Source organism: Hyphopichia burtonii, assembly GCF_001661395.1.
Source record: "Hyphopichia burtonii NRRL Y-1933 unplaced genomic scaffold HYPBUscaffold_8, whole genome shotgun sequence".
NCBI lineage: Eukaryota > Fungi > Ascomycota > Pichiomycetes > Serinales > Debaryomycetaceae > Hyphopichia > Hyphopichia burtonii.
The window spans coordinates 561,233-585,428 of NW_017963735.1; the positions used below are offsets into that span (position 1 = coordinate 561,233).

Below are 24,196 nucleotides of genomic sequence, written 5' to 3' on the forward strand. Positions count from 1 at the left end.
GTTAAATAAATATTTGTTCTATTGCCTATCAACAAAATTTAAGTTAGTATTTTAAATGTAAAAACATAGAACCGGAGATCAAATAAAAAGACAATATCTCATGTCATTAAAGAGTTAAAGCGACAGTAATCAATATCATGGACGAAGAAGAGAGAGAATTCATTCGGATTTCTTGTGACTCGATAGTGGACTTGTCATTTAAACATTAAGATTATGTTTAAAACTCATTAATGAAACATGGATAGACTCAAGTATTATTCCTCCTGGTGGGGAAGCCATATCGGGTTATATGGGTAGATCAGACCTCTATCGTCCTCAAGTATCTACGAAGTAAATACCTGTACCAGACTGGACGACCATAACACACGCAGTTAGCTATTAGTCAGATACATACTAATAACGATTAGTGGTGGAATAATTTACTATTTAGATTAATCTTTTAGCTGTTATTAAAGGAAGAATGACTTTATTACAATTAATACTAATATAATAAAAGCCATAAATAAAATATGTATATTATTATTGTCATTACTGAATGAAAACTCTCTGTAGGGCATCGACCCATTCTTCATTCCATTAACCGGATTAGCCACTTAGGTCCACACCACAAAAAGTCTTCTAGGCATTTCATCAGATGAGGAAATGCTCACTTATATACTTGTTCTCGTAAAAGATGCTCTCTTCCGATGTTGTCTCACAAAAGATGTTTGTAACACCTTTGCTTAAACCTCAGCTTGAGGATGTCTGTGATCTGCCTTGATATAAATCAGGCCCAGACATCACCGCCAGACCTTATCTAATGCTTGATTTGTCATTGATATTAATAATTATATCCTTATGAAATGTACCCTTTACGAAAACCAAATCAGAAAACCAAATAGTAGAGTAAGAAAATATATTTTGAAACCGTACTTAGTGGTCAATAGTTTGTCAAAAGTATGATTATATACCACATTGGTGATCTTGCTTGGCTGCTCTACATAGCAATTCAAACAACCATCAACAGATCGTAATGGTCTTACATGTCAATATTAAAACTTTGGTTAATAGTTTATCACGGTTACTCATCAAATTGCAAAAATAAAAGTTACAAAAAAGAAGAGTCTACAGCACGATGGTTTCCATTATGGTCTCCCACTAACGTACTCATCATCGCTCTCAGTAGCTTAATAATTATTGATCGGACGGGTAATCATGCTTTATACTGGATATGGCCGTAGACGTTGGTTGGGACGATTCGGGTTATGAAGCAAATAATGACAGGAGGGTGTTGGTGTACGGGTGTGTTATTTTGCAACCAAAAAAAATAGTATTCCTGGCAAGTAAGCTGACCAAAGGTGATGAAGTCTATGTAATATCTTGATAATAGTGACTGAAGGCTGACGGCCATGCTTACTTGGAACAAGGCGAGTCGAAAACACTATTGTGCCAGTTCCAATGAAGGATGTCTACAGAGAAATAATTCAGTATTCGGGTTTATTATATTAAGATGAAGATTATCGAAAACAGTTTGTATCTCAGCACATGTCTTGGTGTACAGCGATGACTTAATGAACCGACCAACTTAGACGGCGGATTTTACCGTTGGGCTCTCTGATATTGATAACTGATATTCAAAATACACTGGAATACAAATTAAAGAGTATATTTATAGATATATAATTAAAAACAAGCTGCATAGTATGCTTCCATATCAGGAATACTGAAGTCCTGATGGGCTGCAAAATGTCCTGACAACACACTGAATAATGACAAGTATTACTTGGGTAATAGAAACATTAAGTAGAAATATTAACAATATTCAACAAAAATAGCCCTATAATCAAAAATCAAGTAGGAATATTAACAATATTCAACAAAAATAGCCCTAATCAAAAATCAAGTAGGAATATTAACAATATTCAACAAAAATAGCCCTTATAATCAAACGAAATGCCCACGACATCTAGGTGATTCTACAATACTTGAATACCCAAGAAGATGATGTACGGATGTATATATATATATTAATAAAACAACAACGAAATGAACCATGTTTTCTTTTTCTTTAAAAAAGCATATCTAAAGTACAACAAACACAAAGTGCACCTAAACAAGCAGTTAAACAGGTGGAGGCACCGGCACCACCACCACCTTGTTGTTGAACATACATTGGTTGTTGTTGCTGGTAGTATCCCTGCTGGCCATAACCACCACCACCATAACCTGGTTGACCACCGTAGCCACCACCGTAACCTGGTTGACCACCATAACCTTGTTGAGGGTAACCACCCTGGCCACCTCCGAAAACTCCACGATCTTGATCTTGCGGTTGATACGAAGGTTGGGATTGTGGAGCATAACCTCCACCCTGACTCTCAGACCAGTTGGGAGGCGCACCAGTGGGTGGATTATAATTATCTTGAGCTTTGTTATACGACATTGCAATAACGAAAAGAAAAAGACGGTTAAATAATCAGCAAATACCGTCCTTTTTATAAAACTCCAAGAAAACAAAAACTGTGACTAAAAGAAAAAATTAACCGTGAGAAAAATGCACCGTTTTCACAAATTATCATTAAATATAAAGAAGGCTTGTTCTTTAAAGTGCCATCATCTCCGAAAAATTGGCAATGTCCTAACCGTAAATGACTATGAGCGAGGCTATCGCTCCTTTAAACTTCATGAATCACATACTGCTAATACACTAGGGATTATTGCAAACCGTAGTCTACCATTAAGACACTCTAGTCACTACTTCCGAGGGCGGTGGGACAACCACGACATTTTACCGGTCCCGGAACTTCCCAACCCCAAATGTCGCACTCTAAACTGCTTATGTAATTGAATATACGACTTTACTTAGTGGATTCGGGCCTTGCTCAAACCTTACTCCAATTAGTTTGAAGCGAAGCTTAAGAACAGTTGCCTTCGAGCCAATAACCACACTTCTCTGCTATTCCAGGGAAGCCTGATAGAAAGACAGGTGTTGTGTAAGCTTTCCAAATGGACGTAGATTTTCGAGTAGACTGTAAGCTGAGAGACTTATATTGTGGGATCAGCCGTGTCCGGAGGAGATGTACGGGTTTGTACTTTACCTTCCTAATTGGGATCAATAGGAAATTTGTAACATCTCGTCGACTCTGCGTCGCCACGCTCTCTGATTGGCCAGGGTTGTCAGCACCCAAATTCCCCGTAAGACTTAGAGAGCTAGGTCAACCACAGAACATAGGAAGAGTGTAGGCGTATTGTAAGAAGGATGTAGGAGTATACGCCCAGAGCGCTCAATAATGTCGTTATGGGCTGTTTGTTGACTAGGTGTTGAAAACTTGATCGAGTAGCTGATCGAGAGGTGATCGAGTAGCTGAAAAATTGATTAAAGTGACGATCTACAACGGCAAAACGACAGGAAAACAGTCAGATGACTTCTTAAACACCTCCAGGAGTGGCAACTGATTCAAATATTGGGCAGTTGAACAGTATTAATTTTTGCTACCTGGTGGCCAGGGTGATAATTTAGGGCATCACGTGCCGCGAGCTAGGGCATGTGTCTGGATTAGGAAGGTATACTGAGAAGTTCACTAGTTAAACGCGCAAAACAAAATTTTCAGTACGCAATTGGGACTATTTTTTGTAAATCATCGCGAAAGATTTTATTTTGTTAGCTGAATGGTAGCGAAAAAAAACTTTCAATACTAGACCTTTTTTTCAATATTAAAGATTCTTTTTGATACCTCTTTCCTACCTCCTCTTTATTATCCATATAAGTAAGAATGTCTGACGTTGAAGAACAATACGTTGAAGAACAACCAGTTGTTCAAGAAGAATTACAAATTGTTGAATTAGCTACCCCAATCCCAGCTGAAGTTCAAGCTGCTCAACAAGAAGTTAAATTATTCAACAAATGGTCTTTTGAAGAAGTTGAAGTTAAAGATGTTTCTTTAACCGATTACGTTCAAATCAGACAACCAGTTTTCGTTTCCCACACTGCTGGTAGATACGCTTCTAAAAGATTTAGAAAAGCTCAATGTCCAATTGTTGAAAGATTAACTAACTCTTTAATGATGAACGGTAGAAATAACGGTAAAAAATTAAAGGCTGTTAGAATCGTCAAACACGCTTTAGAAATCATCAACGTTTTAACCGAACAAAACCCTCTCCAAGTTGTTGTTGACGCTGTTGTCAACTCCGGTCCAAGAGAAGATTCCACCAGAATTGGTTCTTCCGGTACCGTTAGAAGACAAGCTGTTGATGTTTCTCCATTAAGAAGAGTTAACCAAGCTATCTCTTTATTAACCATTGGTGCCAGAGAAGCTTCTTTCAGAAATGTTAAAACTATTGCTGAATGTTTAGCTGAAGAATTAATTAACGCTGCTAAAGGTTCTTCTACCTCTTATGCCATCAAAAAGAAGGATGAATTGGAAAGAGTTGCTAAATCTAACCGTTAAGATTACAAAAGTATCTTGTTGGGTTTATCATGTATTTTATATAAAAAAAATGTCATTTCTTCGTTAATGTATAAAAAATATTATTATTATTATATTGTAATATTTAATGCTAAAGTTTAATAAATAATGAATATGTATGATTGTCTTTTTTTTTATACTCGGATTGGATAAAACATTCTAATAAAGTAGTTAATAATGGTTGGTCTTAATAAATTTTGGTACCTTTCCACTCTTTGTTCTAAATTATTTAAATCTTCTTCCCCTAGAGTTTTAAGATAACCCGACTTACTTTTCAATGAAGATAACGCATTCAAATGTCTTGATTTGAAAGTTCTTCTCACCAACCATTCTCTATTGATCAATAATAATAAAAAGCAGAAAAAGAAGGCACAACCAGAGAAAATTTGGGTATGTAGATATGGACGAGGGCTATCTTCCACAACTAACGAGATAGCGATAACTTCACTAACCATTGAAAAGAGCCCAACAACAATATTCAATCCACTCCAGGCGGCAGGTAATTTATTTTGAGTGTCAATAATATCCGCAGCCATTGATTGACACATTGTACTACCAATACCAATGAAAAAACCTAAAATGCAACTAAACACTATAAGTGAAGCATAACTAGTGGCATTTATCCAAAATGCTAATAATAAAATGCAAATCAATAACGAAACCGACGTCAGTAAGTTATTACGTCCCATGGTATCTCCAAAATATCCTAATGAGGGTCGACCAAAAGATTGAAATGCATTCAATATAGCAGTGATATTTGAGGCTTGAGATGCACTGAGTCCAGCAGAAACTCCGTACGATGCTAAAGTAAATAACATAAGAATGTATCCTAATATAGCAAAACCAAACCAAATTGCTAGAATACATAATGGATAATTATTGAAAACTTTAATATCAAAAATTACTTTAAAATTGAGTTTTAATGTTTCCCAATTTAATGTTTCTTTTAAAGGTAGGTATTTTTGATTTCGGGGTTTTAAGGTAATTAAAGGAATTATGGTTCCGATAAAATCAACAATTGCCAATAATCTAAAGGCCCATCTTTGATCCTTGGTTTCTTTAATAACTTTATTTAAACTCAATGAAAATACAACCCCACCAATACCAGCACCAGAAACAGCAATACCCATTGCCATTGACTTTCGTTTGTCAAACCATGTAGACAAAATAAGTGTTGCCGGTAAGAAAATAAGGGTGAATGATAACCCAATCAATAAACCTTGGGTAATGTATAAATGCCAGACTTTAGTTGCAAAACTCGATAATATATAGCCAACGGTTTGAAGTATAATACCAATTATGAAAACGTAGTAGTGGCCGAATATCTTATAAAGAATAGTACTGAAAGGTGCTAATGCTTGTGCAAAACAAACAACCATTGATCCAATGATTGCATAATCCATCTGCAGTGCTACAGGGAAATCAGATCCCGGTAGTTTGGCATTAGACATTAAAACCCCCCATGCTGCATTAGACCCCCAGGTAGCAAATATACAAAGCTGTGTCATAAAGGCTACAACCCATGCGTAACCTTGATCTTTAGCTGGCCCATCATCTTCTTCTTCCTCATCTTCTTCTTCAGGGTACTCGTTTCGTTGTGACTCTTGGTCCGACTTCCGTCTCGTGGTGGCACGCAGCACCCGATCAAGTTCTTCCAAAATAACCTGTTCTGTTTCTGGTCTAGTCGAATACTCTTGATATTCAAGCTGATCCATTTCACGATCATCTCTAATACCACTAATAACCCTAGAAAGTTCACTTATATTGGAATTTGTTTTCGTTATCCTGGCTGAATCATGCACCTGAAGCTCCTGTGCTCCGAATTCATCTTCAGATGTCTCCCTAGACGTATTTCTATACATTTTAGTTGACGGTATGTTCTTTATATCAGTAGCAGTTGAATTAAGCAGCAGCACGGCTGAATCCTTAGTATCCTCATACATTTTGATAAACTAAAGAAGATCGACCTAGCAAGAGATATATATATATAATCCTACCTAATTATAGCGACATATATTGGTATTTATACAGAATAGAGAAGAAAGTAGTATTCACTGGACCGCTTAACTATTAGTCACAGCGGAATTTAAAAAAAAAAGCCAAAAAAAAAAAATAAAAAAAACGTCAAATGCGAACAAAGCCGTTCCATGAAAAGACAATGGTTGTATTTGATTCTGATTTGGAAAGTTACCAAATACGACGTTACCCACTAGGGGAGCCAGAGCAAATCCACTTGTTAGAAGCCATTTACCCGAAACCAACCTTGATTAGTAATGGTTTGCGGACTTTCAAAATGCGATCCAGTCATTGAATAATGGATAATTCAGCACCAGGAGGAGAACGTCAAGACGTGACACACAGCATTCTGGTGTTATGAAAGACGAGCAGCAGCCTTCAACACTAATTGGGGCTGTAATTTTTAATTAGGTTTATATTTACTGAAAAGCAGGATTCCCTAAACCATCCGTCCTTCTCCTCAAGAGTGGGAACAGATCTCTCATCAGGACTGAACAATTTCCTCTGCCTGAACATATCCGCAAGACTTGAACATATCCGAGACTTGAACAGCTGTGAATGAGTAACTCAATTGGCTGCAACTATCGATTTCCCAATCGGAGAAAATGTGAGAGAATTCCGCAGATTTGGGATGTACGGATGGCCGGTCCGCGCACCCAGACACCACACCTCCCCAGAAGGCCCACCGACCGAGAAATTGGAAACTTGGTTGACCCTTTAAGGTTTTGGCAACTATAATTGGCATTACATTACAAGTTATTATAGACAAAGGAAATGTCTGGAGCTTCGGATTTTTTATCGAAAGGTATAGACTTGGTCCAGAAAGCAATCGATGCCGATACTGCAACAAGGTACGAGGAAGCCTATAAATTGTATTACAATGGATTGGACTATTTGATGTTAGCTTTGAAATACGAGAAGAATCAACGATCTAAAGATTTGATTAAATCCAAGTTCACTGAGTATCTTACGAGAGCCGAGCAATTGAAGGATCATTTAGAGAAACAGGAGAATAATAAGTCGAATCTGGCAGAGAACTCTTCGAGTAACGGGCTGACTAAAGCCAAAAAATCAGGGGAAGATGATTCTGACGATGCAGAAACCAAAAAATTAAGAGGAGCATTGGCAGGAGCCATTTTGTCGGAAAAGCCAAATGTTAGCTGGGATGATATTGCTGGTTTAGAAGGTGCCAAAGAGGCTTTAAAAGAAGCTGTTATCTTACCGGTTAGATTCCCCCAATTATTTACGGGTAATAGGAAACCCACTTCTGGTATATTATTATATGGACCACCAGGTACCGGTAAATCTTATTTAGCGAAAGCCGTTGCTACGGAAGCTAATTCGACATTTTTTTCAGTATCTTCATCGGATTTGGTTAGTAAATGGATGGGTGAATCAGAAAGATTGGTTAAACAATTATTCACGATGGCTCGTGAAAGTAAGCCTTCTATTATTTTCATTGATGAGGTTGATGCATTATGTGGACCTCGTGGGGAAGGAGAAAGTGAAGCATCAAGAAGAATTAAAACCGAATTATTGGTTCAAATGAATGGTGTTGGTAATGATTCAAGTGGAGTTTTAGTATTGGGTGCCACCAATATACCTTGGCAATTAGATGCTGCCATTAGAAGAAGATTCGAACGAAGAATATATATTTCATTACCAGAACTTGAAGCAAGAACTAGGATGTTTGAAATTAATATCGGTACAGTCCCCTGTGAATGTTCAGCCCAAGATTTCAAAGTATTAGCAGAAATGACCGATGGCTACTCTGGTCATGATATTGCTGTTGTGGTAAGAGATGCTCTAATGCAACCAATACGTAAGATTCAACAAGCCACTCATTTTAAACCGGTTTTAATTGATGATGAGGAAAAATTAACTCCCTGTTCACCAGGGGATGAAGGGGCTAAGGAAATGAATTGGATGGATATTGGTACCGATGAATTAAAAGAACCAGACTTGACGGTGAAAGATTTCATAAAATCAATCAAAAATAATAGACCAACAGTTAACGCTTCAGATATCGAAAATCATATCAAGTTTACTGATGATTTCGGTCAAGAAGGAAATTAACCCATTCAATTCTGTTACGATTCTACACGATATCTTTTCTTCAATTTGTTTGCATCGATTTGCATTTATTAGAATAATCTATGTTACATAATGATCTTTTCTTTTTTTGTATAAAACATTTAATACATATCAATAATCTCTCATTGGAGATCTTGATCTAGCTCTTGTTTGCTCTCTACCGGGTGACCTATCTCTATTTCTTAATTTATCAGCAAATAAATCGTCTTCATCATCTCTAGCACGTCTATTTCCTCCTATTTTATTGGCAAACAAATCTTCATCATTTGATTGACGACGACGGTTCCCACGCTGCTGACGTTGTCTATCATTAAAGCGTTTTGGCTTTCTTTCTGGTTCTCCATGTAATAAATAATATCTTGAATAAGCACTAGCATTTTTAACTTTACGATCATTTTGCAAAGATTGTCTAGTATATAAGACAATTGCCGATTCGTCTTCGTCCATCTTCAACTCATCCTCAACGTTTTCAGGTTTCTCTTCACTAGAGTTTAACCTATTCAATAAATTTTGTTTCTTACGAAATTGAATTGTGGGATTATATGGCTTTGTTTCCCGTTCCTGTATGATATCGGCAATATATTCACTAGTGAATTCACTAGGTGGTGAAATAGTTTGATTCTCGTTAGGATTTGAAGAAATCGAAATTGCCGATAATGCTTTAAAAGCTTCTTCGTGAGTTTTGAAAACAACGTTAATTGAAGTATCGTTAATCCATTGAATTTTGAAGGTTAATTGATCATTAATTGGTTTAGCAACATACTCAAGAAGCTCATTACCTTCATCGTCATGTTTAGTGATTGTTTCAAAATTCAAATAGTAGTCAATGAAGAATTTCAAATCATCAGTGCTGAGATTATCAACACCTTTGATAAAGATAGACTCTGGTCTCAAAGTTTCGAGATTATCATTCACAGTCACATTGATTTGTTGTTCCTTCAACTTTTCTTCTCTTTCCTTTTCGTCGTCCAATGTTTTGGTAAGAAGCCCTCCGTATGGGGCAACATAAGGAGTGGTCATTATTGTATTAAGAGAAAGTAGAGCTTATAATGTTGAAAAATCTGTTTTTCTCTTCACATTTTTGTCCAACTTCGCATTGACTATCAACATTTACAAACCTTTTAGATCAAGATGTAATTTATTCACTATAAAGACTATCAAGTGTATGTAACCAGGTTACCGTCTCTGGCCCCGGTAGGTGCTAAACCCAGTGCTATCTGACTTATGACTACGTATCACGTTACCACCTGACCCATCATGAGATATAAATCTATTCATGAACTTGTAATGATATCTCTGTACTCTGACTATTATCACTTCTCTTGCTGGAGACTCAATTGGCCAATTAGTTCTCGGTAACTTCCATCTTTGTGGTGTCCTCTCTTATGAACAAAACGTTATTACATCTAATGAAGATTTCCCCAATCAATTCTTCCTTTCTTTCATTGTTTTCAACAACAATTTCATAGGTGTTATCTAATTGCAAGTTCATGTAGTTATCTATTGAAAGCAAAGTACCTTTATACTCGGTTTTATTCCATTTCAACCTGACAATGACTGTTTTATTTATCAAAGTTTTCAAGAATGGTTTCGGGTTAACTGGTTGAAACTGCTGGGTGTTAGTAGGAAAACTCGTCAAAGACTCGTAGGACGTACGTACCGAAGACATGATGGGGTTCTTTAGCAATGGAGCGCTCTATGAAAGAATGAAGTAAAGCAAAACAAGCGATGAACGTAAAGCAAAACAAGTAGCGATGAAGTAATGAAGTTGTTTTTCGCTCGATGGTGTTTTTCGAAAATCTCATTTTTCAACAAACACGTAATTACCAACACGTCTTTGAAGTCAGCCAAGTCCAACCAAGTCAGGATGAGTAAGTTGATGCAAGTGCTAGTGGTTGGTGGGATCATAAGGTTTGTTTTACCCACTTTGATACCGCAACTACCATTTAAATTAGCATCCACCATCGAGGTATCGACCTTAATCAACTCTTTTAAATCGTTACAAGAGGCCTTCTTCTACTTACAAAACAATATCGACTTATACGATGGAGGTGTCAACCACCATGCTCCGTTTTTGGTGATCTTGCTTAATATGGTTGATGAACATTTACCCAAGACAATGAGTTTAATTGTATTTAATTTGATCTACACCGTGATTGATATTGGTATAACCATGAAATTGATCCAGTTAAATAGATGGTATAATGAGTATAATAGCAAGAGATTGGGCGTGAAAGTGGTTGGATTCAATGACGATTTGATTGCAAGCTTCTACTTGTTCAACCCATTGATCATCTTGACTAATTTGTCCCATTCAACTTTGATTTTCCTGCTGTTTTTAATAATCGAAAGTTTGGTTCAATTATTAGTGGAAGAAAACTTGGCGAGATCGATTATTTCGTTAGCAGTGGCTAGCTACTTATCATTTTCGCCAATTTACCTTCTTATTCCATTAATTGCATTAGCACAAACTCAATCATCAAAAAATGTTTTCTATAGAAGTATTGCTATTTTCATATTGAGTATTGGTGTTTTATTAGGGAGTTCAATCTTGATAACTGGGAATACTAAATTCATTAGTCAATGCTACCTAAGTGTTATGAGTTTTAATAAGATATCACCAAATTTAGGATTATGGTGGTATTTATTCACTGAAATGTTTGAGTTTTTCACTCCATTTTACATTGGTATTTTCAATATCTACTCTTTCATTTACATCATTCCGATCACCCTAAGATTGTACCAGCATCCCCACGAAAAACCAATTGGTGATTCCTTTTTAGCTTTTGTCCTTTCATGGATTTGGATCTGCTTCACTAAATCATACCCTACAATTGGTGACTTGGGGTTCATTTTATCTTTATTACCAATCTTCAAGTCTACGGTGATCCCCCACTGTAAATTCATGTTGGTTACTGGCTTAACCCTATTGGTTTGCTTATTATTGTCTCCAATTTTTTACTACTGTTGGATTGTTTTGGGTAATGGTAATAGTAATTTCTTCTACAGTATCAATTTGATCTGGGGGGTCGTCCATGTCTTGCTAATGATGGATCTCCTTTGGGCCCGTTTAAGCTATGACTACATCCAGGTCAACCAAATCCCCGAACTGGAGAGCAAAAAGCTAAGATTAACCCAAATTTAATAGGTTTATATAGTATTCAATACACCATTTTCTAGACCGGTACATATACGATCACGTGAGATGCACGTGACTTGAACAACACCCGTGCACCAGACATCTGAGCGGTGTAAACCAATCAACAGTCGAGAAATAATGAAAAAATGATTATTTGGTGAATTTTTCAGTAATATTTTTTTTTAAGTAAATACCATTAGATTGATATCACATTTATAAACATAACTTCAAGGACATAATGTTATCTCGTGTTTCCGCTCGTTCATACAGCACTGCTGCACAATCCGTCAAGGTTCTTTCAAGAGAAGCTCCAGGTAATTTATCAACTCTTTCAGTTGTTGTTAATAACGCTGGTTCAAAAAATGGTAAATCAGGTATTGCCCATTTATTATCTAAATATAATTTTTTAAATACTGAAGTTAAATCTGCTTTAAGATTCACTAGAGAAAGTGAATTATTAGGTGCTAGATATAATACTAATGTTACTAGAGATGCAATTATTTTAAATACTTCATTTTTAAGAGAAGACTTACCATACTTTGTTGAAGCTCTTGGTAATGTTTTAACCAAAACTTCTTTCAGACCACATGAACTTAATGAAACTGTTTTACCAGTTGCTAAAGCTGAATACCAAGAAGCAATTAAATCCAATAACTTTGTTGCTTTAGAAGCTTTACATGAATTAACTTTCAGAAGAGGTTATGGTAAACCATTATATTATGATGGTTTAAGTAAAATTTCAGTTGAAGATATTCAACAATACGCTACTGAAGTTTACAATGTTAACAATATTAACTTGGTTGCTTCTGGTGTTAATAAAGAAGATTTAACTAAATTTATTGGTGAAACTTCATTCTCTGAACTTAAATCTGGTTCTTCAACTCCAGTTGAAACCGCTACTTTCCAAGGTCAAGAGTCAAGAATTAGATCAAACGGTGAAAACGTTGCCATCATTGGTGTTCCAGTTGCTAAAGCTGACTTTGCTAAATATGAAGTTTTATCTGCTTCGATTGGTAATTCTGTTTTACAAGGGGTTGTTTCTCCATTATCTAAAATTCCTGGTGCTGATTCTCAATTATTCAAATATCAAGATGCTGGTTTATTCGTTGTCTCTGTTTCTAACTCCGATGCTCAAGTTGTCGCTGATGGTATCAGATCTGCCAAACAAATTGTCCAATCAGTTACTTCTTCTCAATTAGCTGATTCAGTTAAAGCTGCCCAATTAGTTCTTGCTTTACAAGACTCTTTTGAATTCCCTCATGATGTTAAAGTCTCCGAAGCTTCTGCTCAACAACCAGCTAAAGTTGATAATTTCAACTACGTTGCCGTTGGTAACACCGATGTCTTACCATATGCTAACGAATTATAAACCAATTAATAAAAGTAGTCATATAACTATTCCCCTGTGCATAATACACTAACGATCACTAAAAAACAAGAGTGTAAAAGATGTTACACTCTTCCGACTATACATAAACCTTTCCCTCCACCTAAGATTCTTCTATCTTACTCTATATTCTTTTGTCTTTCTAAATCGTAATATATATATATATTTATTGTAATGGTTGATGTTTGTAGGGCCAGTCGTGGCACACCTCAATTTTACGATGAAAAGAAAAAAAAAAAAAAAATCGAAGAAGTTGATGAGATAACCTTTAAGCTTGTCTTTACTCTATAACCAAACAATTAAACATGTCTGACGCCGAAGAAGCTTATAACGATGGTCCAGAAAACTTCGAAGACTTCGACCAACCAGATCATTTTTCTGAGGATGAATTTAATGAGCCAGCTGAGGAACAAAATGGCGGTGATGTTGAAATGAAAACAGCTGATGGTAAAACTATTGTTAACGGTGGGTTTGGACCAGAAGAGTCACAACCAAGAGTCAAGACCGCCAAGGAGTTGGCCGTGCCGAAATCAGAACGTACCACCACCCCATACATGACCAAATATGAAAGAGCTAGAATATTGGGGACCAGAGCATTACAAATAAGTCTTAATGCGCCAGTTTTAGTTGATATTGAAGGTGAAACCGATCCATTACAAATTTCTATGAAAGAATTGGCCCAAAGAAAGATTCCTTTGGTTGTTAGAAGATATTTGCCTGACGGATCTTACGAAGATTGGGGGTGTGATGAATTAATCATTGATCATTAAATTTATTTCAATTCATTATGCATTAGCAAAATATATAAAAGATTACTTGTACATTACTTTAATATATACTTTCATTTTAATCAATGTAAGCATCTAACCATTTGGAAGCAGTGAATAATTTGGTTCCATCAATCTGTTCTTTAACAAATCCTTCCACTAACTGGTCAAATGCCTGTCTCGATAATCGATTGTCACCAGAACCAAGTTCTCCTAGTTGAACCGAACAACAGGCTTCTTTCAAAACTTCAACATCAATTACTAACTCATGATTATGTGAATCAATCAGAAATACTTTTAATGCATTATATATGGTCATTCTATCGTCATATTTTTGTAATTCTTTAGCCATTATATTGGAAAATTGGGTGAAATTAACCCCGGTCTCCTTATATTCTCCATCAATGGTTAGCATCTCTTTCAAGCTATCATCATCCGGCACTTTCAATTCTAATGTCTTATATAACGATATTAAATCTGCTTTGGTGATGCTGGAGTCTCGTGATTCCCCGTCTATTAAGGTGAACGCATTCCTCAACTGTGCTTTCTGTCCGTTCGAAAGGGTATTAAGTGCTGACATCGTTATCAAGTTATAAGGAATACTTGATTGAAGTTGTAGATTATCTCGTTTTGATTGAAATATGTAAACAACACGCATTTTCATTTTCATTTTTTTTTTTTTTTTTTCATGTTTTGGCGTAGATCAACAACCAAACTCTTTCTTATTTGCAAGTAATGGACTCAGGAACTCTTTATAATCAGCCTGTGGTGATAGACAATGGGTCAGGGAACTTGAAGGCCGGTTTTGCTGGTGAAGACAAACCCAAAACTTACTCCTCGGCAATAATTGGTAGACCCAAATATCAAAAGATAATGGCCGGATCAGTATTGACTGGTGATGATTCTAATAAGGAAGAAACGTTTATTGGGAATATGGCCCAGCAGAACCGGGGTTTATTAAGTTTAAGCTATCCAATTGAACACGGTATAGTGAATAATTGGGATGATATGGAGAAGTTATGGTACCATACGTATGTTCATGATTTACAAACCAATTCAGAAGAACATCCCTTGCTTATAACAGAAGCACCATTGAATCCCAAGTCGAATCGAGATAAGATGTGTTCGATATTGTTTGAGCAATTTAATGTCCCTTGTGTTTATATATCGATTCAAGCCGTTTTATCACTTTATGCATCTGGTAGAACAACTGGGGTAGTAATTGATAGTGGAGATGGAGTCAGCCATATAGTTCCGGTTTATGAAGGGTTTTCGTTACCAACCTCGATCAAAAGAATGGATATAGCAGGACGAGATATAACTGAACATTTATCATTTAACATTCGAAGAATGAGTGGTGTTTTATTGAGTAGTAGTTCCGAATTAGAAATTGTTAGACAAATTAAAGAGAAAACATGTTTTATATCCAAAGATCCCTTGAGAGATGAAAAATTATATTCAGGCTCAGCATATACCCATTATGTGAATCCATCAACTAATCAAGAACTGGAGTTATTTACTAGTTATAAATTACCTGATGGACATTCGCTTCAGTTAGGAGTTGAAAGATTTAGATCACCAGAAATCTTGTTTAATCCTCAACTAATTGGGAACGAATCACCAGGTATTCATGAATTAACATCCTTAGCCATCAATAAAACTGATTTAGATTTAAGGCCAACACTATTTCAAAATATTATATTATCGGGAGGTAACACATTAATAAAGAATTTCGGAGATCGATTATTAACAGAATTGAAATCACAACAACAAAACCAAAGTGCATCGAGTATATGGAGTAATCTGAATAATGTGGGAGGAGGAACAACCAAAATGAAAGTTAAGATATATGCTCCACCAGAAAGAAAATATTCAACTTGGATTGGAGGATCAATTTTAGCAGGGTTATCAACTTTCAAGAAAATGTGGGTTACATCCCAAGAATTTGCAGAAGATCCCGAAATCGTTCATAAAAAATGTTTATAGAGCCTACAGAAATAATCAGCATTAATATAAAATAACGTAATCTTAAATACAATAATATCTATCACCAAAATCACCTAACCCTGGTACGATATACTTATTTTCGTCCAATTTTTCATCAATACCACCGGTGATGATCTTAACTTCAGGGTATTTATCTTGGAATGCCTTGATACCTTCAGGAGCAGCTAACAAATTTAGAAATAAAATACGATTCATCTTAACTCCTCTACTCAATAATACTTCAACTGCCATCATGGCACTACCACCAGTGGCTAACATTGGATCTAATAAGAAAACATAACGATCACTAATATCCTCTGGCAATTTTTCATAAAATAATTTGGGTAATGCAGTTTCTTCGTCACGTTGAATTAAAATCTTACCAATTCTAACTGATCTACAACAATCTCTTAATCCCATCTCCATTGATTCACCAGCACGAACAATCGACACCCCGCAGATCTTACCCAAGAACTTGGACCCTTGGTACTCGTACCCTCCATGACATTTAATCGTGGCTTCTTCCACTGGTAATTGGTTTAATCCTTCTTCCACCAATAATCTGATGATTCTATCTGAGTAAAAGACAAAATCCCCACGCTTGGTTCTTTGATCACGGATGATCGAGTATAAACCAATCAATTGTTTGGTCTGAGGAAGTAAAATCACGTTTGGCAGGGTCTCTTGACTTACTGACATGGCTAGCTGGCTATCAATGGTTGATCAAGCAGTTGATGAAGTTCAGATCTTCGCCGTTTTTTTTTTTCTTTTTCCATAAAATGATGAGATGCTTATCTATATGCACCCGTGCACCAGAGGCACGCTTACACAGTATAAATACACACAAGTATAATACAGTTTATTATAATACTTAATCATACGACATTTTCTGGGTTGGCATAAGGGTTCTCAATCACTTGAGTACCGTCGACGGGAGAAATGGTCAACAAAGCCGGTCCTCTGATCACCACAAGACCCAATTGTCTTGTTTCACTGGTTAATACCGAGTCGTCTTCTGGGTCTAAATAGAAAAGTTAGTAATTAGAACAAAGGCCCCATGTTTAAGTGTACATACCCCTTATGGTTTCCACCACTTCTTCCAACACCAAATTCATCAAGGAGTCGAATCCTTTCAACAGTCCAACTACTTCTCTACCTCCAATGAATCTGACTCTGACTTGCTGGTCTTTGTACTTATTCAAGTCCAAGATGGCTTCTCTCTTAGGCCCTTCTTGTTTGACCGTGTTGTTGGAGTGATTGTTGTTATACCTTCTTCTATTATTATTATTATTATAGTTATTATGGTGGTTATGGTTGTTATGATGTCTTTGCTAAAACGGTGTTAGTACTCTTGAATGAAACAAATCTCCGGTGGATTTCCACATACCCCTTCCATGATGATGTTCCTGCAATTAGCTGTTAATATGTATCTATTAATGAAGTTTAATATATATCTATTAATGAAGTCTGTTAATGAAGTCGAAACAACCTGGTAATGAAGTGAGTTTCCATTTTTTTTTCTTTTGAGGGTTTTTCAATTTTTGGTGAAGAACACACGAATACTCGAAAACATCAACTACTTGTTTATTCAAGAATGAGTGATATTAGCGTATATATCACGTCTGATTTGACTTCCTCAGAGAGGAGGATCAGCCCCCAGTGGGACTTGCACTACTTGAAAACCAAATTGGAGTTGATTACCGGGATTGTGCCCAAAGATCAAATCATCCAGCATTACCCAATTGCATCATCAGATGAAAAGAGAATCATTTCCAGTAACGAAAAGTATTCGAAGGAGCAGGACGAGCAGATCAGAGTGGCGCAGTTTGAGATAGGGCCGTACAGTCGACTTCACGTCATTGACACCAATCCCGATTCTCAATTGCAAGGATTAGAAGAAGAACAAGTGGAAGGATTCAAACTATCGGAGGAAGAGTACGCCAAAAAATCCAATACCGTATTAAGATGGAAAAAGGATAACCAATTGGGTAGATTTGACCCCCAATTTGAAGCTGAAAAGCAAAAAAAATTACAAGAAAACTTGAAAATTTCAGAAAATATCAAGGTGGGTGACCGATGCAGGGTCATCAACATCCAGGGCCAGAGATTGGGGACCGTCAAGTACGTTGGGGAGATCAAACTGCTCGACTCGGACGGGAATATCTGGGTTGGGGTTGAATTCGACGAACCGTTGGGCCGTAATGACGGTCTGATCGACGGCACCAAATACTTTGACGCCAGACACAACCACGGTAGCTTCTTGAAACCAAAACAGGTGGAAGTCGGCGACTTCCCTGAGGAAGACCCCTTTGCCAGTGACGATGACGAATTGTAGCTTGTTTAGCAGAATAGCTAGTAATACATTTTTGCAGTAAACCAAAACCCAGCGCCCGTACACCACCCGTATTTCCCGACAAAAAAATCATAAAGCTGAAAAACCAACAACAGCTTCTTACTACGTCTTTCTTTATTAAAGATGTTTGAGTTTATTTTCAACTACGTGGAGAAAGATACGTTCATCAAGTACCTCCGTCTACTGATGGTGGTATGTGTATACATAATTTTCCGTCAATACTACACCAAATATGCCCAAGATAAGTTGATTAAACAGCAAGTTGCCCAAGATGAAAGAGACCAGGCGGAAAAACCAGAAAAGGAAAGATTGGAAAAAGAGCGTCATCAAGAAAAGTTACAACAGGAGGCTGCCAGTTTCGGATGGGGGAAGAAAACCAGACAAAATGCCAAAGTTCAACAAAGTTTATTAGAAGAAAAATTGGAGGTTCTTAGACAAAGAAACCAATCAGCCTATGATGCAGCAGAAGATGAAGACATCGAAGATTTATTAGAGTAATGCGTTTGTTTATAGAGTAATATACTTATTTTTGCATATAAAATGATACAATTATATTTATGTAAAAGATTTATCTAGCCATTTACAAAGATTTGTTTTAGCTCGGCTTAATGACCTGTTAGTTATATCATCCAGTGATAAACTTTTCAATTGATAGCTTTGGTCGTCGTATACATCTCTCAAGGTATTAGTTGCAATTACTTCTATGGAACTGGTTTTTTCATCAATTCTCACGTCAATGGTACCTTTATACTTTATCGCTATTAAAATCAGCTCTAAAATTAGTATGGGGTCGGTTGTCGTCGTATCGACAAACGGTAATTCAAGTTGTTCGATTTGATATTCGCTAATCATTTCCTTAATGGCGTCTTCGAATTCGTATTCTTCTAATAGTTCTTTTAACGTTATACTTCTTCCAATGTTATCATTCACCACAGAAATCACAGATAACTCAACCAACTTGAAAAAAGACCTACTTCCTTCTATCGTATATTCTTGTTTTTTCTTCTTATATTCTCTATACGTTCCAAATGAGTACAATTCTAGAGTATTGATTATTTTGGCCTCTTTTCCCTTCTCTTCTCCTTCTTCTTCTCTCAATTGCTCCGCAGCTTGGTAAAGCAACTCCACATACGAAAACACCTGCGGATCTTCGATTTGCTTCTGTATTAGAGCAATGTCAACGGCCATCATCGAATAAAGTCTTTTAATCGAACTCCTCTGTTTTTCATTTGATCCATTTTTCTTTTTTGTTTTTGATCTCCGGCGCATCCGTACACCGCGATGATTTGGAGAGAGAGAAAAAAAAAAAGTCTTCTGCGAAGAGCTTTGAAAAAAATCTAAAAAACAGTACAAGATCATTCCATATACTACTGCCAGATACGAACATAGAGAGACGAAGATGGCTGGAGATTCATTCTTATCGGATCCTTCGAGGAAAAGAAAGCGTTCGAACAAGACCACCAGCACTGTGAGACAAGGCAAGTCCAAGAGCGGAGGAGCCAGACCAAGCTCAAACCAGCACGATGAAGAGATATCAAGTGGGTCAGATTCCGATGGTGGCAAGGGAAATGAAGAAGAATACGATGAAGAGAACGTTTCTAGTGATGAAGAGTTTGTGCAAGAGAATGCTGCGGATAAAAGAAGACGATTGGCCAAACAATATTTAGATAACTTGAAGAATGATGATTTTGCAGATGATGACTTTGATGCTCAAGAAATGGATGATGATATTGTTTCAAGAAGATTACAAATGGATGTTGCCGAAGATAAAGGTTTTATTTATAAATTCATCGGTGACAAAGTCTTGTCACAAATTGATGATTGTAAATTTACCACTACTAGAATTGGATCTAAGAATTTAACTAGTTTATCGATAAATTATCCATATTTATTTACTGTGTCCAAAGATATTGAATTAATCAAATGGAATATATCAAAGGCCAAACCTCAAAGAATAAAGCACACCAGAGGTGGGCATCAATACTTCCAATTAAATTCCAATCCACAATCAAATCATCATTGGGACCAAATTAATTGTATTGCCACTAGTCCTGATGGGAAGTACGTAGTTACTGGTGGTAATGATGCAAGATTAATCATATGGTCAAGTGAAAATTTGACTTGTCTTAAAGTATTAGAAACAAGATCATCGGTTAATTCAATTACATTCCGTCGTAATACTGATCAATTGTATGCAGCATGTTCTGATTTAAGAATTAGAACTTATTCAATTAATCAATTTGCTCAATTGGAAATATTATATGGACATCAAGATAATATTAGTGATATTAGTAGTTTGGGACGTGAAACCTGTGTATCGGTTGGATCAAGAGACAAAACTGCAATGTTTTGGAAAATATCCGAAGAATCAAGACTTACCTTCCGTGGTGGAGATTCAACTGAGAAAAAACATAAAAAGAAAAAGGGACAAGATGAGGAAAATGATGAATTACCTTTCCATTCAGAAGGTTCAATAGACGTAGTTACAATGTTGGATGAATCACATTTTGTAACTGGTTCTGATAATGGGAATATTTCGTTATGGTCATTAGCTAAAAAGAAGCCATTATCTACTAAAAGGTTAGCTCATGGATTATTACCTCAATTTAAACCAAATCAAGCAAGCGCTGAAGTAAATGAAGATGAAGCTAATAGACAAATACCCGAAAGACAACCATATTGGATCACTAGTATTCATGCAATTCCATATAGTGATTTATTCGTAAGTGGATCTTATAGTGGATCAATAAAATTATGGAAATTAGATCAAGATGGTTTAAGAAATTTCAAATTAATTGGAGAAATTAATAATATTAATGGGGTTGTTGTTGATATTAAAAGTGCTGAAATCAAAAATGAAAATAAAGTCAGTATTTATGCATTGATTAGTAAAGAACATAAATTTGGTAGATGGTTAGGTAAAGTACAAGGAGCAAGAAATTGTCTTGTTCATTTTGCATTTGATATTTAGTTTAATTCATGTATTTTATTGTATACTTATATATATATTACATTTTGAAAAAAAAAAAAAAAAAAAAAAAAAGACAGATTCTTAGTTATATTTTGTAGATTTTTAAAATGCAGCCTCATCATCAGGTTCATCATTCATGTCGTCTTCACCATCATCGAAGTATTTTTCAGCATTATAATCATCGTCATCGTCATCATCATCAAAATCATCCTCTGCGTCATCCTCTTCTTCCAATTCTTCGTTTTGTTGATTAGAATTTGGATCAGCATCTAATGTTTCAGCCATACTCTTCAATTTTTCCAACATCGATTCAGTTTGATCCTCAGGTTGATTAACATTAAACTCCTTCAACCCACCGTCGGCTTTGTATGACGATAATGACAACAACTTCTTCTTCTGTTTATTAGATATACCCATAACTGAATACAATTCGTCTGGGAATAGTTCTAATTGATATGGATGTTCTTCAATTGTCCGACCGATCTTCTTGATTTTTTTATATTTATCTGAATGTCTTTGTATCCCGTCAGGGGCAGTCGTCGACTGCTCAGTAGTAGGATCTGTCGAAGACCCAGTATAGAATGGCCCGTTTAGTAATAAATTTGAAAATGCAATCAGGTGTTTCGCTATTGATTTTTCCGATTCACTTAATGCTCCATGAATTGGCAATAGTAGCGTGGGCTTTTCTTTGGATAAATCAGTTGACAACACATCAGAATAATCTAGTCCAAACGGTAATAATACTTTACCGGAGCCTTTGGATCTCCAAGACATGATGCAATGCTATTAATCGATGAGATGACTTGGACTCAAATTGGTCAGTGTGCCACAAGAATTATGTGATTTCTTTCCTCCAAAAGACGATGAAAAACGGAAAGATCAGAATACCTGCTCGTACAAGACCTTCACTTCGATCTTATATCCTTTCCTGATGCAACAGAACTTACTTCTTGTTTGATTTCTCTTTCTATTCTGATTTTTTTTTTTTTTCAAATTTTCTTTTATGTCTCGTTACACAAAACACCGAAAAAGCATTTTCCTCCCCCCTCGGAAATGCGGTCATGTGACTTGGACTACCTCGTAAGTCCCGGAAGTCACTTGATCACTACAAACGACCGAAATGTAAACAAGTTAAGAAGATACTTTTTGACTCAAAAATAGAAATTTACTTAAAAGATGAAAGCTTAAGACATCATTTACATCGTAACGACGTCGCCTGTTGGTAAATATATAAGGAAAGTACGTTGGAAGTGACTAGACGCTTTTTGCACTTACATTGATCATCATGTCTGAAGCATTTGCTTATGACGAAGAGACTTATGCCCCAGAAGCTGCTGATGGAGTCTTGGTTATATTAGTCTGTCGAGCTAAACATTTACCAAATCGAAGAAAACTTGATAAACAAAGCCCATATGTTACTTTGAGGATCGGTACTACAGCGAAAAAGACCCATTCTCATTTCAGGGCAGGACAGACTCCAGAATGGTCTCACGAGATTAGATTTCAGTTAACTCGTGAAAGGAAACCCATTATGAAGATAGACGTTCTTGATGAGACAAAGCATGATCCGACCCCGATTGGTGCAGCAGAAATCGATTGCTCTGCTGTGTTTAATCCAGAAAATAGGAAAGTTGAAAGTGATCCTCTGGGGAAACAAACCGAGAAATATATCTATGATAAATGGTATGATTTAACGTTACACGATAGAAGAGCTGGGATTATTTATTTAGAAATGACTTTTTATCCACAGGCACCGGTGGTTCCACCAAAGGTAAGCTTGAATCCTGATGGAGAATATCAATCTTACACTCCACAATTATCACCTCAAGCCTCTTTCTATGCCCAACAACAACGCTCTCCGTTAAGAAACAGTAATGGGAGTAGTAACTCCATTAAAAACCTACCTCCTCCACCAAGACATCCATCCCAATCACGAGGAAAAACCGCTGCTGATGATGTGTTTGTCAGTGGAGAGGAATCGGCCCATCCCCATCTCGATAGAGCACGCCAGTTATCAGCTATGTTTAAAAACAATGCTAACGGACATGAACATATTAAATTACCTGCCCCTGCGGCTCCTGAAAACAATGGTGTTGACGCTAAACTGCAAGAGGAAGTATTCGTGGATAATGGTTCACCAAAACTGAAAAGATTTGGCAAACTTAATAAATTAAAAGAAAGATTTCAAACCAGAGAACCGCTTACAAATTTATGGAGTGCAAATAACTCTCCATTAACCAGTCCGAAGAAGGGTCAAGTCAAAGATGGTGAATCTGCAGAACCAAGATCCAGGTCCATCTCTCCATTAAGTGAATATGGTAGGGATAATCATTATGGACAACCCCATATTCAAGATCAAGATGATTTCAGTCAATTAGAACGTGATGTTCATGGTAGATCTCCTTATTATGCTGACAGAATTGATAATGATGACCTTGATTTTTCTCCACCAATCCCACCTCCTCATACTGTTAGCATAACACCGCCACCACCGGTACCATCTGATCATTATAAGAAAAAGTCTCCTCTGCGTAAACCACCTCCAACAATGTCGGAGCAACTACATAATCTTTCCCTTAGCGGAGGGCCTTTACCATCTACTTCAATCCCATTTTCAGCAAATGATATAGGAGGTGATGACGATGATGACGATGACTTTTTCGATGATGATTTCAATAATACCTTACCTCCTCCACCCCCTCCACAGAAAAGACAAGATATTGATCCAAAGTTCTATGCTCCAGTGCCTACTGAAAATTTCAATAAAATTAGTAGACTACAGAGTGGTAAAGTGAAACCTGATGACGTTAGAGTTGATTATAGGACCAAGGAAACTGGATATTTGGGGGAAGGAAAATGGAATGAAAACAAGTTTTCTCCTTCAATATTTGATAAAATGCCAATGAATGACGAGAATCATGGGTTCGAAAATAAACCCCATGTACCTCCTAAGATCCCACAAGGATTAACTGAAATGGAATATTATGTGCTAGAGCAAGAAAAATACTTGAAAGACATAAACGGTAATAGGATGTGAC

General features: G+C 36.5%; 19 protein-coding genes across 19 annotated transcripts; 10 read left to right on the top strand and 9 right to left on the bottom strand.

The window, feature by feature from the left end:
• Nucleotides 1–2,047: 2,047 nt before the first annotated feature.
• Nucleotides 2,048–2,422, bottom strand: HYPBUDRAFT_150658 (uncharacterized protein; the record flags this gene model as incomplete). The annotated part of the gene is made up of 1 exon (XM_020220293.1): nt 2,048–2,422. The coding sequence occupies one exon, from the start codon at nt 2,420–2,422 to the stop codon at nt 2,048–2,050; it is 375 nt and encodes a 124-aa protein (XP_020074359.1).
• A 1,330-nt stretch (nt 2,423–3,752) lies between these two features.
• RPS5 (40S ribosomal protein uS7) lies at nt 3,753–4,453 on the top strand (the record flags this gene model as incomplete). The annotated part of the gene is made up of 1 exon (XM_020219409.1): nt 3,753–4,453. The coding sequence occupies one exon, from the start codon at nt 3,753–3,755 to the stop codon at nt 4,425–4,427; it is 675 nt and encodes a 224-aa protein (XP_020074360.1). The 3' UTR covers nt 4,428–4,453.
• A 126-nt stretch (nt 4,454–4,579) lies between these two features.
• Nucleotides 4,580–6,388, bottom strand: HYPBUDRAFT_150660 (uncharacterized protein; the record flags this gene model as incomplete). The annotated part of the gene is made up of 3 exons (XM_020220294.1): nt 4,580–4,604; nt 4,717–4,778; nt 4,898–6,388. The coding sequence occupies 3 exons, from the start codon at nt 6,386–6,388 to the stop codon at nt 4,580–4,582; spliced, it is 1,578 nt and encodes a 525-aa protein (XP_020074361.1).
• Nucleotides 6,389–6,939: 551 nt separating this feature from the next.
• On the top strand, nt 6,940–8,602 carry VPS4 (AAA family ATPase). Its single transcript, XM_020222820.1, has one exon. The coding sequence runs from the start codon at nt 7,236–7,238 to the stop codon at nt 8,535–8,537; it is 1,302 nt and encodes a 433-aa protein (XP_020074362.1). The 5' UTR covers nt 6,940–7,235; the 3' UTR covers nt 8,538–8,602.
• Nucleotides 8,591–9,575, bottom strand: HYPBUDRAFT_144487 (uncharacterized protein; the record flags this gene model as incomplete). Its single annotated transcript, XM_020219882.1, has 1 exon — nt 8,591–9,575. The coding sequence occupies one exon, from the start codon at nt 9,573–9,575 to the stop codon at nt 8,667–8,669; it is 909 nt and encodes a 302-aa protein (XP_020074363.1). The 3' UTR covers nt 8,591–8,666.
• Nucleotides 9,576–9,680: 105 nt separating this feature from the next.
• On the bottom strand, nt 9,681–10,309 carry HYPBUDRAFT_129633 (mRNA splicing protein). The gene is made up of 2 exons (XM_020219410.1): nt 10,216–10,309; nt 9,681–10,164 (listed from the first exon to the last, which is right to left on the bottom strand). The coding sequence occupies exons 1-2, from the start codon at nt 10,222–10,224 to the stop codon at nt 9,901–9,903; spliced, it is 273 nt and encodes a 90-aa protein (XP_020074364.1). The 5' UTR covers nt 10,225–10,309; the 3' UTR covers nt 9,681–9,900.
• Nucleotides 10,310–10,387: 78 nt separating this feature from the next.
• HYPBUDRAFT_154101 (GPI-anchor transamidase subunit) lies at nt 10,388–11,741 on the top strand. Its single transcript, XM_020221895.1, has one exon. The coding sequence runs from the start codon at nt 10,423–10,425 to the stop codon at nt 11,698–11,700; it is 1,278 nt and encodes a 425-aa protein (XP_020074365.1). The 5' UTR covers nt 10,388–10,422; the 3' UTR covers nt 11,701–11,741.
• A 191-nt stretch (nt 11,742–11,932) lies between these two features.
• On the top strand, nt 11,933–13,063 carry QCR2 (ubiquinol--cytochrome-c reductase subunit 2; the record flags this gene model as incomplete). Its single annotated transcript, XM_020219027.1, has 1 exon — nt 11,933–13,063. The coding sequence occupies one exon, from the start codon at nt 11,933–11,935 to the stop codon at nt 13,061–13,063; it is 1,131 nt and encodes a 376-aa protein (XP_020074366.1).
• A 288-nt stretch (nt 13,064–13,351) lies between these two features.
• RPO26 (DNA-directed RNA polymerase core subunit) lies at nt 13,352–13,910 on the top strand. The gene has a single exon (XM_020221896.1). It carries the CDS (start codon nt 13,387–13,389, stop codon nt 13,849–13,851), a length of 465 nt encoding a protein of 154 aa, XP_020074367.1. The 5' UTR covers nt 13,352–13,386; the 3' UTR covers nt 13,852–13,910.
• Nucleotides 13,911–13,927: 17 nt separating this feature from the next.
• On the bottom strand, nt 13,928–14,428 carry HYPBUDRAFT_163535 (uncharacterized protein; the record flags this gene model as incomplete). The annotated part of the gene is made up of 1 exon (XM_020222623.1): nt 13,928–14,428. The coding sequence occupies one exon, from the start codon at nt 14,426–14,428 to the stop codon at nt 13,928–13,930; it is 501 nt and encodes a 166-aa protein (XP_020074368.1).
• A 155-nt stretch (nt 14,429–14,583) lies between these two features.
• On the top strand, nt 14,584–15,834 carry ARP1 (actin-related protein 1; the record flags this gene model as incomplete). The annotated part of the gene is made up of 1 exon (XM_020223720.1): nt 14,584–15,834. One exon carries the CDS (start codon nt 14,584–14,586, stop codon nt 15,832–15,834), a length of 1,251 nt encoding a protein of 416 aa, XP_020074369.1.
• A 23-nt stretch (nt 15,835–15,857) lies between these two features.
• FUR1 (uracil phosphoribosyltransferase) lies at nt 15,858–16,533 on the bottom strand (the record flags this gene model as incomplete). The annotated part of the gene is made up of 1 exon (XM_020222821.1): nt 15,858–16,533. The coding sequence occupies one exon, from the start codon at nt 16,531–16,533 to the stop codon at nt 15,877–15,879; it is 657 nt and encodes a 218-aa protein (XP_020074370.1). The 3' UTR covers nt 15,858–15,876.
• A 176-nt stretch (nt 16,534–16,709) lies between these two features.
• HYPBUDRAFT_158814 (Sm-like protein) lies at nt 16,710–17,230 on the bottom strand (the record flags this gene model as incomplete). Its single annotated transcript, XM_020222403.1, has 3 exons — nt 16,710–16,855; nt 16,910–17,109; nt 17,184–17,230. 3 exons carry the CDS (start codon nt 17,228–17,230, stop codon nt 16,710–16,712), a joined length of 393 nt encoding a protein of 130 aa, XP_020074371.1.
• Nucleotides 17,231–17,254: 24 nt separating this feature from the next.
• Nucleotides 17,255–18,227, top strand: HYPBUDRAFT_144512 (uncharacterized protein). The gene has a single exon (XM_020219883.1). The coding sequence runs from the start codon at nt 17,429–17,431 to the stop codon at nt 18,167–18,169; it is 741 nt and encodes a 246-aa protein (XP_020074372.1). The 5' UTR covers nt 17,255–17,428; the 3' UTR covers nt 18,170–18,227.
• An 83-nt stretch (nt 18,228–18,310) lies between these two features.
• On the top strand, nt 18,311–18,685 carry HYPBUDRAFT_158816 (uncharacterized protein; the record flags this gene model as incomplete). Its single annotated transcript, XM_020222404.1, has 1 exon — nt 18,311–18,685. One exon carries the CDS (start codon nt 18,311–18,313, stop codon nt 18,683–18,685), a length of 375 nt encoding a protein of 124 aa, XP_020074373.1.
• Nucleotides 18,686–18,742: 57 nt separating this feature from the next.
• HYPBUDRAFT_150671 (uncharacterized protein) lies at nt 18,743–19,375 on the bottom strand (the record flags this gene model as incomplete). Its single annotated transcript, XM_020220295.1, has 1 exon — nt 18,743–19,375. One exon carries the CDS (start codon nt 19,373–19,375, stop codon nt 18,743–18,745), a length of 633 nt encoding a protein of 210 aa, XP_020074374.1.
• A 211-nt stretch (nt 19,376–19,586) lies between these two features.
• RRP9 (Rrp9p) lies at nt 19,587–21,158 on the top strand (the record flags this gene model as incomplete). The annotated part of the gene is made up of 1 exon (XM_020219543.1): nt 19,587–21,158. One exon carries the CDS (start codon nt 19,587–19,589, stop codon nt 21,156–21,158), a length of 1,572 nt encoding a protein of 523 aa, XP_020074375.1.
• A 102-nt stretch (nt 21,159–21,260) lies between these two features.
• Nucleotides 21,261–21,941, bottom strand: RPC31 (DNA-directed RNA polymerase III subunit; the record flags this gene model as incomplete). Its single annotated transcript, XM_020219049.1, has 1 exon — nt 21,261–21,941. A coding segment is annotated over one exon (681 nt), but the record flags the coding sequence as incomplete, so codon positions are not given.
• Nucleotides 21,942–22,443: 502 nt separating this feature from the next.
• On the top strand, nt 22,444–24,195 carry INN1 (Inn1p; the record flags this gene model as incomplete). The annotated part of the gene is made up of 2 exons (XM_020219884.1): nt 22,444–23,125; nt 23,177–24,195. 2 exons carry the CDS (start codon nt 22,444–22,446, stop codon nt 24,193–24,195), a joined length of 1,701 nt encoding a protein of 566 aa, XP_020074377.1.
• Between the last annotated feature and the right edge of the window lies 1 nt (nt 24,196).